The sequence below is a fragment of the Labrus mixtus genome, chromosome 13 (assembly GCF_963584025.1).
Source record: "Labrus mixtus chromosome 13, fLabMix1.1, whole genome shotgun sequence".
In the NCBI taxonomy this organism is placed as follows: domain Eukaryota; kingdom Metazoa; phylum Chordata; class Actinopteri; order Labriformes; family Labridae; genus Labrus; species Labrus mixtus.
Genome location: NC_083624.1, coordinates 15,054,051 through 15,072,557, shown reverse-complemented (window position 1 = coordinate 15,072,557; position 18,507 = coordinate 15,054,051). Strand labels below are relative to the sequence as shown.

General features: G+C 41.2%; 1 protein-coding gene across 1 annotated transcript in view; it reads right to left on the bottom strand.

Moving 5' to 3' along the window:
• The window catches only part of tmeff2a (transmembrane protein with EGF-like and two follistatin-like domains 2a), a 127,875-nt gene that overhangs the window by 21,929 nt on the left and 87,439 nt on the right, over nucleotides 1-18,507 (bottom strand). Inside the window, exon 5 of the mRNA XM_061053833.1 lies at nucleotides 4,198-4,294. Coding sequence (XP_060909816.1) covers nucleotides 4,198-4,294 — 97 coding nt within the window. The remainder of the gene's footprint in view (nucleotides 1-4,197; nucleotides 4,295-18,507) is intronic.

The following is an 18,507-nucleotide window of genomic DNA, read 5'->3' as shown; positions in this document are numbered from 1 at the left end:
AACAAGGTGCCACTTTAGTCTGACCATCAGTATGCACATCAGAGGCCCACATACTTCAAAGAAGAGACTTTATTTATCTCTCTGGTTCTGTATAAAAAATATGAACCATGCATTATCATAAACACTTCACTTTTCCATCACCTGGTCTGTGATTACCATCATCTCTCTGCATTTTTTCTTTGATTAACTGGCGGTTTCGCTTGATTAAATCATCTGCGTCTGATTGGATTAACCTGTCATTGTAATCAAATTGATCCTCCACCAGGCCAAAGGTTGGCTGCTGTTTGATGAAAATTACCTGCTGCTGGGTTGCAATTACCTGTCTGATTATTCAACAGATACATTGGCATCACAACACCTTTGGGCTTTTAGTTGATTAAAGCTTACATGTAGTTTCCTGTTAAGAAGAAGGCACACTTAAATATTAACATGTCTGCTTGTGTTAGCTACTATTTCAACCTAGAGATAGTATTGTTAGGATTTTATCAATACCATTACGACCTATCAATTCTACTTTAATAGTCCATAAAATAAAGACATGACCTGAAAATATGTTGAAAGATTCAACTTTTTTTAATAGTAGCTTTCTGGCCACAAAATTGGAAACCTATTGTGGCTTCTTTCTCCTGTATGACTTCTTGAATGTGGCGGCTTTTCATACTGAGACATACAAGCAGCAGAAGACCACCCTGGACACCCCCTGGATCTCCCACCCAGCTAAAATAACCAGAGCCCATCCATCTCATGGTGCACACCACTTTGCATACCCAGGCGCCTATTATGCAACACTATGGACGCAAACACAGGATCACTCTGACTACTACGTTTGCACTTTACATAATTTTAGGCAGACGCCTTTTTTTTCTTTCCAGCTGGCATGGATGTTCACTTCCTTCTCAAGAGACATTTTTGAAGTCAGATCGCCCCCATTATAAAGCATAACTACGTCTCCACATGCTGTTGAATTACTCCATCAGGATGTCCCGTCAGGAATAAAAACACTCACTGACAACAAAGCTTTTAATAACAAGGTGAATCAATGGCTTAAACCAATGGTTCTCAACTGGTCAAGCCTCGGGACCCACCACCAACTGCTTAGTGAAAGACCACGACCCAAATTTCAGATATTTTTTCAACCAATCATGATTTGTTCAATTAAAAATTGTGCAGTTTTGACCTGAGACAGAACAAACGTCTATGAAAAAACACTTCATAGACTTTTTGACACTATATTTTCCAGTCCGACTGAAAATGGCTCTGAGACCCACTTTTGGGTCCCAAGCCACCAGTTGAGAAACACTGGCTTAAAAAAAAGGCAAAACTGTGATCTTTTGTCTGCTTCTCTCACAGTAAAGTTAAAACCAGTGCAGTTCTTGAAACAAAGTTATACACTACGTAATCACTACAGTCAGTTATGACCCGCTGGTTCGCCTCTAGCTGCCCTATGATATCAGCGCAGGTCTCCCTTTCTCTGCTGAAAGATCTGGATTACAGTTATTATCCTTTGATGTTTTTTTAAAGGTTAATTAAGGTGAATGAGGCTTCATTATAGTTCCACTATTAAATGAAAACAACATTAAATTTAACATTAAATACTGATAGAAGCACAGATTGTCCATGAGCTTAATGGTACTTTCAGTACTGACCAATCAGGTACCAGTACCAAACAACACTGCTTCTTCAAAACAATCTCTATTTCTACCATATGTATTTTTCACTTTGGCTGGCTTTCCTATTTTGTCGAACATCTTTTTAATGTGGTGGGATAGGTTTCATTTATTTTGTTGGGGTTACAATGACTGTTCTTGAGGCTCCATTTCCTTTTATGTTTCCAGTTTTGTGTGCACACATCATCGACAGTGCGTTTTGCTGTTGTGACCTTCTAAAGTCTACCTTGGGGGATTAAGAAATTGCCACTAAATCCATTTCTGTGTTTTAGTGGAATATTACGGTGCATTTGTGAAAGTGGGTGGCATCAGGAGGAGAAGAGTCCAGCTGTTTGGTATTTGCAACGAGGCACAGAATGCATCATGAAGCAGTTCCTTTTGCATTACGGTTATTGCACACCAGGGTACATTATCTTTCCATTACATCGAGCAGTTTGATAGAGTCATCCTCTCAGGGCACGTCTAATTTCTAGCGGTACGTCTGGGATTTCTTCTAAGCACTGCTCTCCCTTTTGCTGATAGCAGCTGATCCTTGTTCCACACCACATCAGTGATGTTGGTTCATTTAAGCTCCAATCATGCTGCAGAAGGCAAATACACTGATGCTTCTGCCCGGTGCAGGAAACAGCTCACCAGTTGAGCTTTCATCTAATTGGTCTTTGCACCCTTGTGTTTACTTTGCACCCCTGAGGATGTTTTTAGCGCTGCTTCCTCGCTAATGCACACGAGTTAGCTGATAACACACATTACCTGCATCCGCCTCATCTGCAACAAATGGTTAAATTTATGACAAACATTATTTCTTCTGAGCACTAGTTTTTTCCTCGTGTGAGTCACAGTCATTTTTGGCCTGACATTGCCGAGTCCTGTAGGGTTCGTAATTGGATTTCCAGAATAAGCGAAAATCTCCTTTCTCTCGGTGCCACGCTCTGGTAATTGAGGTTAAATGAAATGGTCAACCATGCACTAAACCTCGGTGGGTGTTGAGCAGCCGGGGGTGAGCAGTATAGAGAGGAGTTCAAATCTAAACCCTCAGGTATTCAACACTGGAATAGATGCACAGAAGTAAGGTATTATCAGAATCCGAATCAGCTTACGCAGGCAAGGAGTTTGACTTTAGTAAACTGTGTCCTTTATGTACAACGTGAAACTTTACATGTTTCAAACAATATGACAAGTGATACAGAAGCATACTGCATTTACACGAGGAAATAAAATCTGCTCTTATTTTCTGAATTAACGAGATCCCGGTTCCTCAAAATCCCAACAGAAGCTCTCATTTAGACCACTTTAAGAAGCAAAGATTCACAAACTGTTTCATTTTTTTTACACATTTTGATTTGGGTTTGACACGTGCGGAGATTCTCGGGTCTTCAGGTAACATATAATATTCTGATTAGTTTGTTGATCTTTGCAGTTCAGAGGCAAACCCCACTCTGATCTGTCAGGATCAGCTGCGTCAATAAGACATGCTTCACTGATATGATAGAGTAAAAAAAGAGAGCAGATTGTAATTTTCTCACTTGAATGCAATACACCTGCGTCAGGTGATGATGTGTTTGTATGTAAAATGTCTGAAAGATTACATACAAGATCTTTGGGATTCTGTTTAGAGATAAGGGTATTGAATATTTGATGTATATTTTGACTTACAAGCTTGTTTTTTTTAATTCAAAGAATTAAGAACATAAAATCTGATCTAAAGAGTTTACCGTCCGGCGCTCTATGTCACTGTTAGCACCATGGTTTTGCTCCGTCCGACGGTGCACCCTGCTGCACTTCGTCCATTTCTTTAGTGTGAGTGCAGACAGGAGCAAGCTGTACTCACGGGTTCACAAAATCAGAGGAGCACTACAAGTCACCCGGTAATGCAAGCAACAGGTTACTTAGTCTTTCTGGGGTTGATTTGCTGTTCATTCGGTGCCTGTTTTGACATAATGTTGATAAAGTGATAGGATATATGATCGGTAGTCTGTATATTGTGTTTTATTTTGAAATTGAGCTGATGCTCTGCGCGTTCCCTTGTCTGACTTCCTGTCCAGGTCGACGAGTGCTTGCAGCGGGCACCGTCAATAATAGACTATTTGGAGCGGAGCAGGGTGCAGTGGCGCTGCTCGCATGCCCTGGAGATGGACTGTGGAGCTTGCTGTGAACACACCCGCATTGACCAAAGAGGGCAGAGGCGCTGTGGTGCGCGGCACTGATGGAACGCAGTGCACACAGACTATGTGGAAAATGGGGGTTAACTTAAGCCGAGCTGACAGTTAATCACTTCATCTAATACCTAGCCTGCATTTTCAGGCATTAAAAATAATTACATAGAAATAATCTATCTTGTTGCTGATGGTCTCGTTTGCTTTTTAGGTCAATGCATCAATATTAATTTCAGTATTTTCTGTACCAGCTGAAAACTGCTTGCAGGAGCTTGAAATGGCAACAATCACGAGTATAGGGGAGTGCTTTGAAACACAGTGTTGAAGAGTGTCAATATGATTTAATTCAAGCTGTGTTTTATTGTGTTCAAACTCACCAAACATCCTCTGCGTCCACATCACACTCAGCCCCGAACTGGCAAATATCACAGGTGGATGTTTCCTTCTGCCCCGCCTCAGCTGAGCCCTCTCCTCCTGAAAGAGACAAGAAGTGACAAAAGAAATCATTTAATGCTTGTTTCAGCCGAGACAAGACTTCCTGTGTGACTATGTTTCTTAAACGCTACTGGTTAAGTCAGAGGGAGCAAAAAATGTGTAACAAAGGCCCTTAACCATGCACCGCTCACGTGCAATGTGACCGTGAGAAATCATCCTCGGACAACTCAAGTGCATTCACATTCTGCCATATCCCTCCATAATCCCACCCAAGATTACTCCCTCATCCTTTCACTCCTTTCCCCATACCCCCCCCCCCCCTCGCCTGACTCTCATCTATCATTCCCAATATCCCCGCTGATCTTCCTGGAGACCCTCTTTTATTTCATCGCGCTGATTTTCTCGCGCTGTGAGTGCGACGGCTCCTTGGCGGCGGTGTGGGTACTGGCGTCAGGCTTATGGCGGCTTAGGGACCCCGTCGGTGCATATCACGCTTCATGATCGGCCGAGGGGGAGAAGAGAGATGGAGAGAATAAAAAAAAAAAAAAAAGCAATCTGGCCAATCTCAAATTGCATTCTCGTACCACAGAGGACTCCTCCAGTCTCTGCACGCTTTCACTCGTCTTCACTCTCCCCTCGGCCCTCTCCTCCATTAGAAAAGCTCTATTTTTAAACTTAGTAGGCCCCACGAGGACAACTTTGGAAAAGGAGACGAAAAAGGAGGAATTTGGCATAATTTCCCCATGTCATATCTTTCATCTTCCCAACTGGCACACATGCACAGACACCCACGCTGCAGCCACTGTGCATCGCTCCCCCTTGTCCCCTCCTTTATTTTCCCCTCTGAGACGTTTGTTACTTCTCCTCGTCCCTAGCGACACGCTGGATGAAATTGAAAGAACTGCTGTGAAGAGGTTTAACCTGATTTTCTGCTGCCGAGCTTAACTCTTGTTCGGCTCTTATTTTAAGGTCGAAGTCGGTTAACTTCACTTTCGCTGTCTTTCACTGTTGAATACAGTCAGAATATTATTGGCCTCCTCCATAACACTCAGCTTGGATTTTGTCGCCGTTGGCTAAGATTATCCCAACAGCTTCATTTCTCGTCTTTTGCCCGTGCCCAAAAAACACAATACAGCCTACAAGAGTGAGAAGTTCCATTGCAGAGGATGTTAAGCTCCTTTCAAACGTCCTGCTTTGGCTCTCAGTGTTTTTTTCTTTTTTTTTTTCTTCCTGTTTTTTTCAAGCTGGCTCTGAAGCTGCAGGTGTTGGAAGGCAGCCGTGCCGGTGAGACAGCATGTCCTCTGAATGTTGAACATTTGCAGTCAGGTGGAAAGATGTACATTCTGTATTCCCAGCTGTGTTTTGCTTTACCTTCAGGTCACACGACCGACAAGATAGCGACTAAGGTGTGAAGCTGCGTTGGCGTGTAGCCCACCAGTGGAGTCCGTTCCAGCAGATATTCAACAAATATAAAATACCACAATCTAATATATTTCAAGTCTCACTGGATCTTCTAAATGCACCTTAAAATGTCATTATGTATGATAAAAAAATAACTAATGAATGTTAAGGAAATCATTTTGGCTGATGCTTTACTGAGTGTGTAGATACATACAGCATGTTCTGCCAGAAAGACCAGAGGTGGCATGTGCAAAGCTGGCAGTAACAAGACTGAAAACCTGGGATTGATTAATAACAACAAGCTGTGCAGGCTGTACCTGTGTCAGCTGTCTCAGCTGCTGATATCATACACCTTCACAATAGCTTAACAAAACTTTATCTGGGAACTGTGAGGTTCAACACAGAGGTCCAGGAGCCTCTGGACAAACCAATCTGCAGCTCAAGACAGAAACATGAAGAGAAATGTACAATCAAAAATATGGATACTACACTGGGACCGATACAAGATTTTTTGGGCCGATACCAATATCAATATTAGGGAGTGAAAAAAACTGTCATATCGTTATATAGGCTGATATTTATTTGATCTGTAGATATATATATATGTATATATATATATATATATATACATATATACATATATATGTATATATATATATACATATATATGTATATATATATATATACATATATATGTATATATATATATACATATATATGTATATATATATGTATATATATATATATATACATTTATGTGTTGATACCTGAAATGCAGTTATCAAACTCTAGTGTAAAATATATACAGTATAATGAAGACAAGACGGTCACTGTACTGCATCACCTCCTGACACTGTGGAGAGTGATAATGCTTGTTGTAATCTATATAGCGCCCTCTGCTGGTGAAAGAGAACTGCTAGTGTAATACAACGAAACTCAAATGAGATGCTATTTGACTGGTGAACAAATCTCGTAATATCGGAGTATATCTACGATAAAATTAGCCGATACCGATAGTCACTGGATTTGCTAATATCGGACGATGTTATCGGCCGATCCATTAATCGGAAGAAGTTTGAATGCTGATGGGTCATTTAGGGTGTCACCAGGGTAATGTTGGCTTCGGACCTCAGCACCGATGTAAATGTTACAGAGGCATAATGGTGCAGTGAAAACATCTTGCCACAGCAGGCACTTGAAAGTCTCTCGTATGATTTAATGTATACTTAATTGTTTCCCTCCATCACAACAATTAAACGTGGAATCTGAAACAGACATAAAACACCAACCAGATGAAGTAAACTCAGTGAGTTCCCCTTCACAACAATCCTAATTCAACAAATCTTACAGATCCCCAACAGTTCCATAGAAAGGACTTGTTTTTTTTTTTCTCACGTCAGAGTTTAAGGTAGTAGTGAGGCAGGACTGCAGCCGATTGAATTAGCCACTTGTGACTCTTGGACCACTCACCTAACTGTGGCTGTACTTATTTCAAACTGTCCTGTGCGAACTGATGTGTGAAATTTTCTCAGGTTCTCACTAGCTGGTCTCTCTGTAGCGCCACTCTGTCAAACGATCGGCTCCACATAACAGCTCGTGGGCAGGCAAGCATGTAAGCTCTCCTGTTAGAGGAGAGTCATGGTGTTTCTTACAGGTGTGCACGTTCATGCACGACACTGATGCCGACACTGTCTCCTGTCCCTCGTCTTTCTGTCCTGACACATCTTTTATGCACACCATCACACCCGCTCTTCCTCTCACACACGCGGTGCTGCAGCCCCAATTACCAAAGGCGACTGGGGACGGGCAGTGTTTTCCACTCCTCAAATCCCTGATAGAGTCTCCTGTAGCACTAACACAACATCTCCCCTGCTTCTGCGTCTGCTAATCCCTCGAATCAGGAGACACGAGCTGGGTAATGACTGAAATGATTAGCCCTTCTACTGCCCCTACAAGCCCCCTCCCCCACACAGACGCACACACACAACCATACACATCACCTTGTATCGATCCACGCCTGGACCAGACCGGTCGACTAGCCTGATCTGTGACAAGCACAACACAAATCCCTTCTTTGATTTGTTCCTTTTGTTTCTAGCTGCTCCCCTTAATAAACACAATATTTCTTGTTGTAAGCATAGCAGGGAGTGGAAGGGAAGAGAGCCAAGGCAAGAAAAAAACAAGATGCGACTTGGACGAGATTTGACGGTGAATGTTGAGTAAAAGGGAGACGACAAGGAGATGAGACGAAAGAGAGCAAAAATGGTTGTTCATGTATGAATATTCTGTGGACCTTTATTTAAGGATAAAATAGTGTCTTTTATCCGGTTACTGGTGTCGACCATGCTGCAGATGAAACCGTGTAAATGCTTGTATGCACACAAGTTCATGATAACACAACTGAAATCAACACCGTGAGAAACCCGAGACTCCTCTGGTGATGCTACTCATGCACTCAAAAAGCTTTCCCTGTAGAAAAGAGGAAAGGTTTGCTGTGAGGGAGGAAAACCAGCGTGACCGGCTCTGAGCTCATTTCACCGCAGCAGCCTGAGACGCTTTTGTGGAAGCACGCACTGAGCCACGGGTTTGTCTAATGTAAGTTTTAAGACAGAAACAAGGACTGCATCACTGTGCATGATGATCTAAATACCTTTACAATGATACATTTGTCTTTTGAGAGTGCAGATGTGTTTAAACATGAAGCCAATCTAAGTGCAAAAATCTGCAGCAGCCTCGAAAGTCCACTTTAGGTTGGCTCCAATAACCAAGAAATCCTTGTTTGGTCCCATATTGAACAGCCGAACAACTTAACAGAACATAACAACAAAAAAAAAATTGGTATCTGGGATAAATATTCAGGATATTTCTATATTTTCATAATACGCAGCGTTGCGAGGTGACTGACAGATTGCCTTGTTTGCCAGAAAACTTAAGACGCACCTCAGCCTTACCTCTGTTCCTGTTTCTAGACTGATCGGAAGTTAGATTGAGGTAGCATTTCCAATATGGCGACCACAATTGTTGGGCTTGATAATGCCTCTACAGATACCAATGGGAGATTTCACTGAGACTTCATCCATGATTTATAGTTTGTCTTGGAGTTATTTGACAGCCTGATGTAATGCTTGTGTGTCTGTATGACACATCAAGGGCTGACACAATGTTGGTATTTGACAACTTGGGTGTGAGAACCGGCTGGTACAACATCCTATCACTAATTTAAATCTGTCAAATGGCTACATTATCACAACAGTCCAGTTCATTTTGCATATTTTACCACTGGAGTGTTTAGTCACCAGTAAAGTCAAAGCACAGGCTGTGCAGATGTGGACTGGAGCTGATATCTAGCTTACAGAGCAAAAAAAAAACACGAGCAAAAACTGTACAAGGACACACACAGGCATGGTGTGTTAGTGCCGCTCTGCCTGTAGACAATCAGTGAAACGAAAAAGCAGTTTTAGTGCGAGCGACTGGGAAAGGGATCATTTAATTGCATGAGCATAAGGAGGGATCGCGAGAACAATTTCTTTTAGTGAGCAAACAACCCCACATCCCAACATGCGCATACACAAAGACACACACACACCCAAACACAGACAGCAGATTTAGGGCACTGTAGCATGCAGCTATCATGGGGATGATGAATGAAGCCCACACATCCCTGGAAAACAGAGCAAGACCACTGCGACCTTGGTTGCAAACACACAGGGGAGAGACAGAAGAGAGGAAGGAGAGAAAAAAACATGGGCTGATATATCCCACATATCTGTGTGTGTGTGTGGTATCTGAAATGGATTCAATATAAACCTCTCATGGCTCGCTATTCTTACTGAATCACCCTTCAAAGAGGTCCCGACCGGGCTCAGACACAACATGTTTCAAACCATACAACTCCCCGGAGCAATTTATAGATCTGTAAAGATTGCATGGGTGATGGCCATGTGATGTAATATGAGACTATATAGGCTGTCTGGCAGCATCTTATACCAGTGATATCTATGTTAATAGTCAGGAAGGCAGCACATCTAGTGGCCATAGTTGATGGACGAGAGAAAAACTTAAGTTTGTGACATTGTATGTAAGAAGAATGAAGTCCACCCAGAGTCTTCTTTGGGTCTGATTGGTGGTTAAAACTAACCAGTTTATTCTCAATCTTTAGGCGTCAACAATTTGTCCCAACACTCACCTTTCAAATATAACACATTATATAATGTTTGAAAGGTGATCATTATAGATGTGTTTCACCTTGGGACATTTTGAATATTTGACCACACCTGCCATCATATCATCATATCAGCACATTGGTGTTTAAATCTAGATATCTGGGTGTGGCCCCAGTCCTTTGTTCAAAAATAATCCACTGAAGAAGTGCTCTGGTCGAAACATTGTGATGAATTAAAACTTTTTTTGTGGCATTTGAGCAAGTGTGCAGGCCTATCTGCTTCCCCGTACGTTGATTTAAACCATAACCTGGGAGGGCAAATCCACTGGCGCTTTCAGAGGCCCAGCTATTTCTGCAGGCGGACCTGACTGTTTCACAGTGTCAGACAGTTATCTCCTGTTTTTCTCCAGCAAGTGCTTACAGGTATGATTGGAACATGTTGCCTACCAACTGTGGAAAGGCTAATTTAGCTCTTGTGGGTAATATTAAAGGGAAACAATCCATGAGGTTGTATGAGTTGGAGACACTGTTGTGCAATGTCATTATATATTACATAATACATTAAAAATGCATGCGATCCCTATTGTGAACTGAAATAGATATTGCAAGTGGAGAATTGGTTAAGGACAATCCACGAGTCAAAAGCTGTTAATTATTAATGAGAAGTCATCAATGCAGATTAAAAAAACAAAAGCATCCTATACAGACTAAGAGGACAGTGTAGGTATACCAAAGACTGTATACCATAGCCTACCCTCGTTGATATAAATTAGTGGGGAAACTATTAGAAACAGCTCTTTGTTAAACACAATACAAATACAGAGAAGCACACAAGCTTATAAAATCACCATGAAGTTCAATCAACGCTGAGCAGTGTATGCAAGGCTGTTGTATCAGACCACATTCGTTTTATCTCTGTGTTGATGATAAATCACTCCTTATACATAGATTCAATTGCATCGAGTGTTCCAGAAGAGTTGTACACAGGCAGCAGAATAATTGCACCATGCCAGCAAAACAAAATTAGGCCTATTGGCAGGTGTGATAAATCTTAGCGAGGGCTGTTTTCTTCCAGTAAACTGACATGCGATCCATGAAAGGTGATACAGGAAGCAATAAACATGAGCCAGATAGCTGATAATGGCCCTGGATTATGATACTGAATCTATGTCGTATCTGCATCTCACTGCAAGCGGTGCACATGGCTTGAATTCATCTGAGATGTAGTCTCTCTGTTGCACTGGGAAGCTCCATTAAAAGAAGACCACGCTGACAATTAAACTTTGAGAGCCATCACTCAAAATGACATTATCAACAGGCCGCTGCCCCAAGTGGCCGATCTGACAGGGCGAGCAGGGCCAGAGAACAGAAGACAGCCAAATAATCCATAAACACAATGGACATCAATATTGAAAAGATGACAGATGAGACTGCCGACAGAGGCCGGGATTCAATTTCTATTCTTTTTTTCCCCCTGCAGGACACCATATCGCTTTTCACAAAGTCATTTATCAGCCATAAGGCCGATGAGGAGAAGCCAAGCTCCTCCAAAAAGTGAGCCAAGGGCGGTTGTTCCAGTGACGCAAATGACAAAATGAATCAAGCACGGGGCAGTAATGACTATGATATGAATAATGACACTATCAACATGCTTGGTGGGATTGGCAGGGAAACTCAAAACACACTCTATACAGTAGTAAGTGCAACAGGACCAACACATATCTATAAAACAATGTTAAAAATTAGAATGCAAACAAGAAGCACATAATATTTGCTTTGGAGTTTATACTTTAAGGTGGAGTCAGTAGCATTGTTTGTTGTAGCTGGTCAACACAATCAAACTGGGTCCCTCCTCCTGTACTGGGCTCAATGAGTGTTCTTTTAGTTGGAATTCAATTCAGTTTAATTTTTCAAAAGCTTTTTGTAAGGCATACGCACATTTATGTTTCCATGATGCAGGAACACATGGCAGACATGCATCATGGAGAAGTCCAGTGAACAGAAATGAATAAAGCAGCTCATACAGAAAAAAAGCAAAACAATAAATGTATCAGGTATTAAAACAAAAACAGAAATAATGCATAATGCACCAGCGACAAATCATGTCGTACATACATTGATGAGAATTGCCACATGATCCCATTAAGGAGGGGACAGAAATGTATTGAGACTTCAGAGGTAGTTTCACACTGCAGAATCTGTCGCTCCAGAGGACACACTGAGCCCTCTGGAGCGACACGTTTCTTCATAAACTTTATACATAAAGTTGTGGCTTGCGATCGTGTTACTTATATATCATCAACCATTTTTTTAACAATGGTCAAAGTCACGTTTAGTCCACATGACCAGCCCCATGATAATAACTCCTCTAATTAAACGAACGCTCACTGTCTTGAGCTGCCTGTGACTCACACAACGTCTACCTAGAGCCGCATGCTGTCTTACCTTGTGACAGCAGCAGCGTAGCAAGTAGCCTTTACGTTTTTACATGCAGGGACAAAGACTTTACATGCATAGTGGTCAGTTCTTTAAGTAAAGTTGACATCAGAGACTTTTATTGTAGATTATTAATGAAACCGACCCCCACCCCCCCAAAAAAAATATTTTTTTACCAAACTTATTCCAGAGAGTCCAGAGAGGGGAGACCGAACCACACTCCCAAACGTAAGGAGTCTTTTTTTGTGAAAAAGTATTTCACCTTGCCCGCTTTGGCCTGATCACTCCACAACTCACTTGTATGATGGACTCTCCGATTCAGTGTTATTACTCATTATTGTGCAGGACCCAATTAGAAAGGATTGCATTTGTAATTTGTTATTCCTGCATGAAAAAGAGCATCTTCATATGCAAACATTTGCTTCTTTACCTTCCTTGACCTTGCTGCTTCATTGTCAAAACACGTTGTTAGTGAAGAGCCATGTCAAATGAAAATATAATTTTGCTTTGCTGTGGACAACAAAGGTTTCTAATAATTTCAGATTCTTGTTTACTCCCCTACTTTCCTTGACACGCAGTTCATCAGTAACTTGCCACTTCTAACAAACTCCTCACATTCTCCGACAAGCTGATGTATTCCAGAGAAGCCTTTAATAATTAGTGAAGTGCCATTCCTCTGAAGGTCACAGCCAAAACATGCCTCGCAAGAAAGGTAATAAATAAATAAAGCATTGTTGGGGAGTGCAATTTGCATCCTACTCTACCTCTAAATCATTAACGCTCAAGCAATGTACCTCCTGTCAGCATGTCAATTATAAGGAAGCCATCAGTTTGCAATGTTTGTTGATGTGGTGGTATCACTTTACTTTAAATATGGAGACTGGGCATCGTTATCAAACCTATTGTGACATATAGAGGAGTGACTTCAGCAGAAAACACTGTAAAATGAAGTGAATTGAGAGCCTGCTGAGTTCACAATGGCCAAAAAGCAGTGAATGCATTTTGAAAACAACAGCCTCTCTAACTTCAGACAAGTGTGGCCTTTTGAAAAGTTCAACTGTGTCCATGATTGTTAGTTTAAAATTCCCCTGAACTAACCCTCAGTCAAACTTAGCACAGCACAAACACAATGACCTCCATCTCACCCTCCAAATCCCACAGCACCGTGACACAGCTGCAGACAGGTACAACTACCTTTGCTGGTGACCGTGCAGATGTTAAACGAAATCATGAACAAGGGCCCCGGCTGGGCCAGAGACTCTCTGAATGGATTTAAAAAAAAAAGAGAATTATGGCTTTAAAACTTTTATGACATCTTTCAAAGCTTTGAGAGGATTAGACCCAGCATTCTGTTCTTCTCTCCTCTCGCCTGAATGGCTCAGTGACCGTCTTTCACTCCTGGCACCGATCTGCAGCCAACAAGAGCTCAGGAGTGGAGGCTGTCCAAAACACTTCACTTCTTTGGCCTGTCTTTACCTCCAATATTCTTTATTTTAATTAAACATTACTGAAGCAGAGTACTGCTTCTCTGTAGTTCTTGACTGTTAAACAGATTTGCAAATTATTAATTAACAAATTAAAGCAGCAGCAGCATCAATACACAAGACTGTGTCCTTCAAAGGGCTCCATGTTTTTTGTTACTTGTGTATAATAATACATTCAAGAAATGTCTGACAATTAAGAATTTGCTTATTCACTCTACCACTGAGATTGTAAACCATTGGCAATCCTCGTCTATCACCGTCTGAGAGACAATACAGTACATGCCTCTGGGAACAGATGTGATTTTCTCCGTAATTCTGGTGAAGCCAGCCCGTTAAAAGACTTCCTGGAAGGACTTCCTATTTCATCCTGCGTTTACGTTGCGGACGTAAATGTTGTCATTTGCCCGATCAATAACACAGCCATAACCAGAGCAGCCGACTTTTCATCTGTTGAGTCTCGGGTCAGCAGTAGAATGAGTAATACAGCGGCTTCACTCTGGCTCACTTCAGCAGTATGAGCCCAAAAAAAAGAAAACGCTTCATCAGGTCTGTCCTCAAGAGGAGAAAAAAAACAACAACTTTTAAAATCTTTGTTGAATGAAGGTACTAATAGCTGATTGGCTTTTGTGACACAGCATCAAGCAGATTTTTGGCCCAATTTGAAAGGTTTGATCTATAATGGATTGTTAGCTTCACTTGTACGCAGATATCTGTTTCTAGAAATGAATAATCCTTCTTTAGATTACAGCCGATGGGATCTGCTATGTCATTAGCGCAGATAACACCCCGCCTGCTTTTTGCTGTCAACACGAACGCTTTGTCCTCTATACACCAAAGCCTGCTGAAACGTAATTGGTCAATGCAGCTAAGACTACAAATATTGCTTAAAATCAAGACTGCCCCTGATACTCCATGAGATGCTTGTTCACATGGGTCCTGCGTTCAGTTTAAGCCTGTCAGACAGAGGGGAGGTCTCAGGAGGCCATGACATAAAAAAGACACAGCAGAAACCCAAGAATGCAGACGAAGCAACAGAGGCTGACACTATGATGACAGTTTTTGCCCTCATATCAATGCTACATGTAATCGGACGTATTAACAGCTTTAAGCAACGTTAACATACAAATGACAAACTGGTGCCCCTGCTGGGCCAATGATCCCACCAGGGGCACATTTTCCTGAATAAATATACCTGCTGTGTTCACCCATCTCGCAGAATAAAACTCTTGGTTGTGTTTGGGTGACAATTGTTGATGTTGCATCCCCACACAGCTCATCCTGAAGGTTCTTTTGCACATTACTAAAACAGTACTTTACAGTGCTAGTAATATGTTATATTATGGTACCAAACAAAAATGTATGAGAAATATGTGATAAAAATAAACCGATCTTTACTTATAAAATCATGTTGAGTTATCTTTAACATTAACATAAATTTAAAAGGAGACATACAAAGGGCTTGTGTATACAGATCACAGTACTATACATTTAAAGAGGAAGCATTAAGCTTGAAAGAAAAAACTTAGAATCAAAGCCAACTGTGGGTGATTGGCCCCAAACAAGCTCTAGTCCCTCTGCTTAAAAACGTTTTTTAGACCAATGTTTGTGTGTGTGTGTGTGTAAACAGTGAAGTACCAGGGTTAGTTTCAAAAGCAGTTCATAAAAAATTCACACGTTGCACTTTTTTTCCAGCTATTTATCCCAATCTAAGAAACATCTGAGGCTTACTCCTTCAATAAGTCCTGTGGCTTTACAAGAAGAATTCAGATCAAGCACTATTTTGAGATTAAATAACCATAAAACTACAATTTATGAAGCAAGTATTGAACATCCTGCATTTGGAACAGCTCAGTATTATGCAAAAAAAAAGAAGCATTTCACAGTGCTTTGCGTCACCAACAACAAGATGTGGAAGCTGCTTTTGTGCCTTTCATCCTCTATATTTGCTACGGCCCTTTTTTCTCAACAGTCCCTTTTCTGTGTTGTGTCCCAGACAAGATTCCTTCTTTAATCCGGAAACAAGCTGAACTAGCCTACAGCAAGTCACATTGGACTCCAAATAACACAAGGAGAAAAGCAAAGCAGCCTATTCCTCTCTTAAGAGGACACCCATCTATTTAAAGTTTGATTCCACTAATGCATTATGACGAAGCCACAGCTCTGGCCCACAGCGTTCACTGTCTATTAAGATGGAAAGAGTTTTTTTTTTCCTTCTAAATCAACCACACTAAATCATTCATGCTTTGTTTCCGTTTTATTCCAAGTCTGTTTAATTTTATATAAATGTTAGATTGCACCACCGAAGTAGCAGAATGCAACGTATTGCCATTACTTGGCTGTTTTTGTATAATTCTCCTTCCTTCCATTACTCCATTATTTGTCTGCATAAACACAGCTCAAAAGGATTTAGAGTTTTCTATCCAGAGCTCGCATCAGCATGCTTGTTGGAAATTCAATTAGTTTTCCTCTCAGTTCGCACAAGCAGCTAGGCCTCTCTAACCTTGGCATATTTACTTTCCAAGCCCCCAGTACAATGTGGGGAAAATACAGAAACGAGCAAGCAGGGAGTACCGAGCATGCTCTTTTTCTCTGTCTCCATCTTTTTTTATTCACCCATGTGGAAAATTGTGGAACACGTCTGTCGAGTGCTCCTTCTGCAGAAAATATCTCTCGTCATGCTGTCTGAAGAGTCCACCTTGATTATGTTAGGTTGGAAAGCTTCAGTGGATATGTAGTGAGACACACGTTAATATACTGTGGCTTCATGTTGGAAATGACCCTGAAATTATACAAGGTAGCCGGGAAACATATTTGTGTCACATTATGTTGGGAACACCAACACATGTGTTCTGAGAAAGGCTAATAAGAGCTCTGTTGACATGCAGGAAAGCAGCAGCAGCAGGTCCAATTCACCCTAAGGACTACAACCTCTGTACATGGGGCGCGCAAACCAACCACTCATCCACCAGCGCCCAAGCTCTGTTTTTTGATTTGCTAATACCAGATTGTCCAAATGTCAAAATACAGCTCATAAATGTCTCAAAAGCAAACAATTGACCTTTTGGATAATTCCTTTACTTTTTGGTTGACAGTTGGATTTAAACATTACTACCAGACTGATATATTTGCGATATATATAAAGTTAACACCATTGGAGACCATCAGCTAGCTTATGATAAAAAAACAGAGGTGGGGCAAACAATTGGTGAGTTTCCTAACTGGTACTTGAGCCTACTGTGGAGTATCTCTATAAACTTGGTATTTAAATGGTTTTATCTGAAGTTTCCACCTGTTACTTCTTACTCCAGCAGCATTGATATTGAACAGAGCAAGGCTAGCTTTTTCCCCTGCTTCCAGTCTTCATGGTTTAGCTAATCGCCTCTTAGAGTGATATCAATCTTCTCCCCAAACAGAAGAGCCATTTTATTTCCAAAATTGTTAAAGTACTCCTTTCTGCCTTCAGAAACACTTCGGGGTGTACTTGAAGCTAATAAGTAGTTACTTTAGCTTTGATTAAAAAGGTAATGGCGCAAATTTTCCAAATTCGGTAGACTCCAGTCATAATTAAAATACCAAAAGTATAATGCAACATTTGTTCAATAAAGTCATCAAACAAAGACCTTTAAGCTTTAACACACTGGAATGAAGGCTACCTAAAGCTCAAGCTAACCTAGAAACTGGGTCTATTATCCGAACTTATCTTGTTACTGTCCTTGCTGCTGGTCATGGTGATTATCTCAACTTATCACAGAGCTGTGTTAAAAACACAAATCTGATTGGCAAGCTATGCCATTTGTGAAGACGACCAAACCGTTATAACCAGGATGCCGCTCTTATAATATTCTCTGGAGGATTAACTGTAACCATATGAATCCATGGAAAGAAGTCCTGTTATATTTGACGTTGGTGTGTTTAATGTAGGGTAAGGGGAAAGGAGAGGATGATCATGGAGGAAAGAGGTTAAAGATGCAAAAAAATGTTGGCTATGACATCTACAAAAAGGAAAGATGACACTTTAAGTTCAAGTGGAACGGATCATGGTGTGGGAGGTGGCGCTTTTAAAGAGTGCTGAATGGAAAAGATAACGTCAACAGACTCCGACTGATGGGGCAGAAAAACTCAGTCAGACATTGATTAATGCAGATCTGTTCACCTAGTCTGACTTCATCATCATTAGGAATGTTTAGATTTAACCATTGCTAAGGACGCAACTCAAACAGGGGATTCCAACAGACTATTTCTTTAGCAGAAGAAACAAATGTTTGTTTTTCAAGGTTTATTTTGGGGCTTTTTAAGAGTTTGTTTAGAGGCGGGACAGTGGATAGAGTCAGAATTCGGGGAGAGAGAGAGAGAGAGTGGAAAATGACATGCGGGGAAGGAGCAATATGTGGGATTCGAACCCGGGCTGCCTGCTTGGAAAACTATTGCCTCGGTACATGGGGCACACGCACTAACTACTACGCTACTGATGCCCCGTAACAAATCATTTTTAAATCATTAAAATAATTTTCAAATCCATATTTTGTTTCAAATGATTGAATTCCTAAGTAAGTAGCCGTGTAATGAGTAGGATGTAGTATGGTGAGCAGGTTATCACACCCCTCCATGGTGAGGTGCTGGGGATTCTTTAAGTGATATCAACCTGCTCACTGTACATCATCTCTTTAATGTAACATTAAGGCCCAAATATATCCAGACTCTCCTGCTGATCTGGGTCCTACAGTTCAGTTGGCAACACACCAGACACCAATCCCTTTTCACGTAGGTGG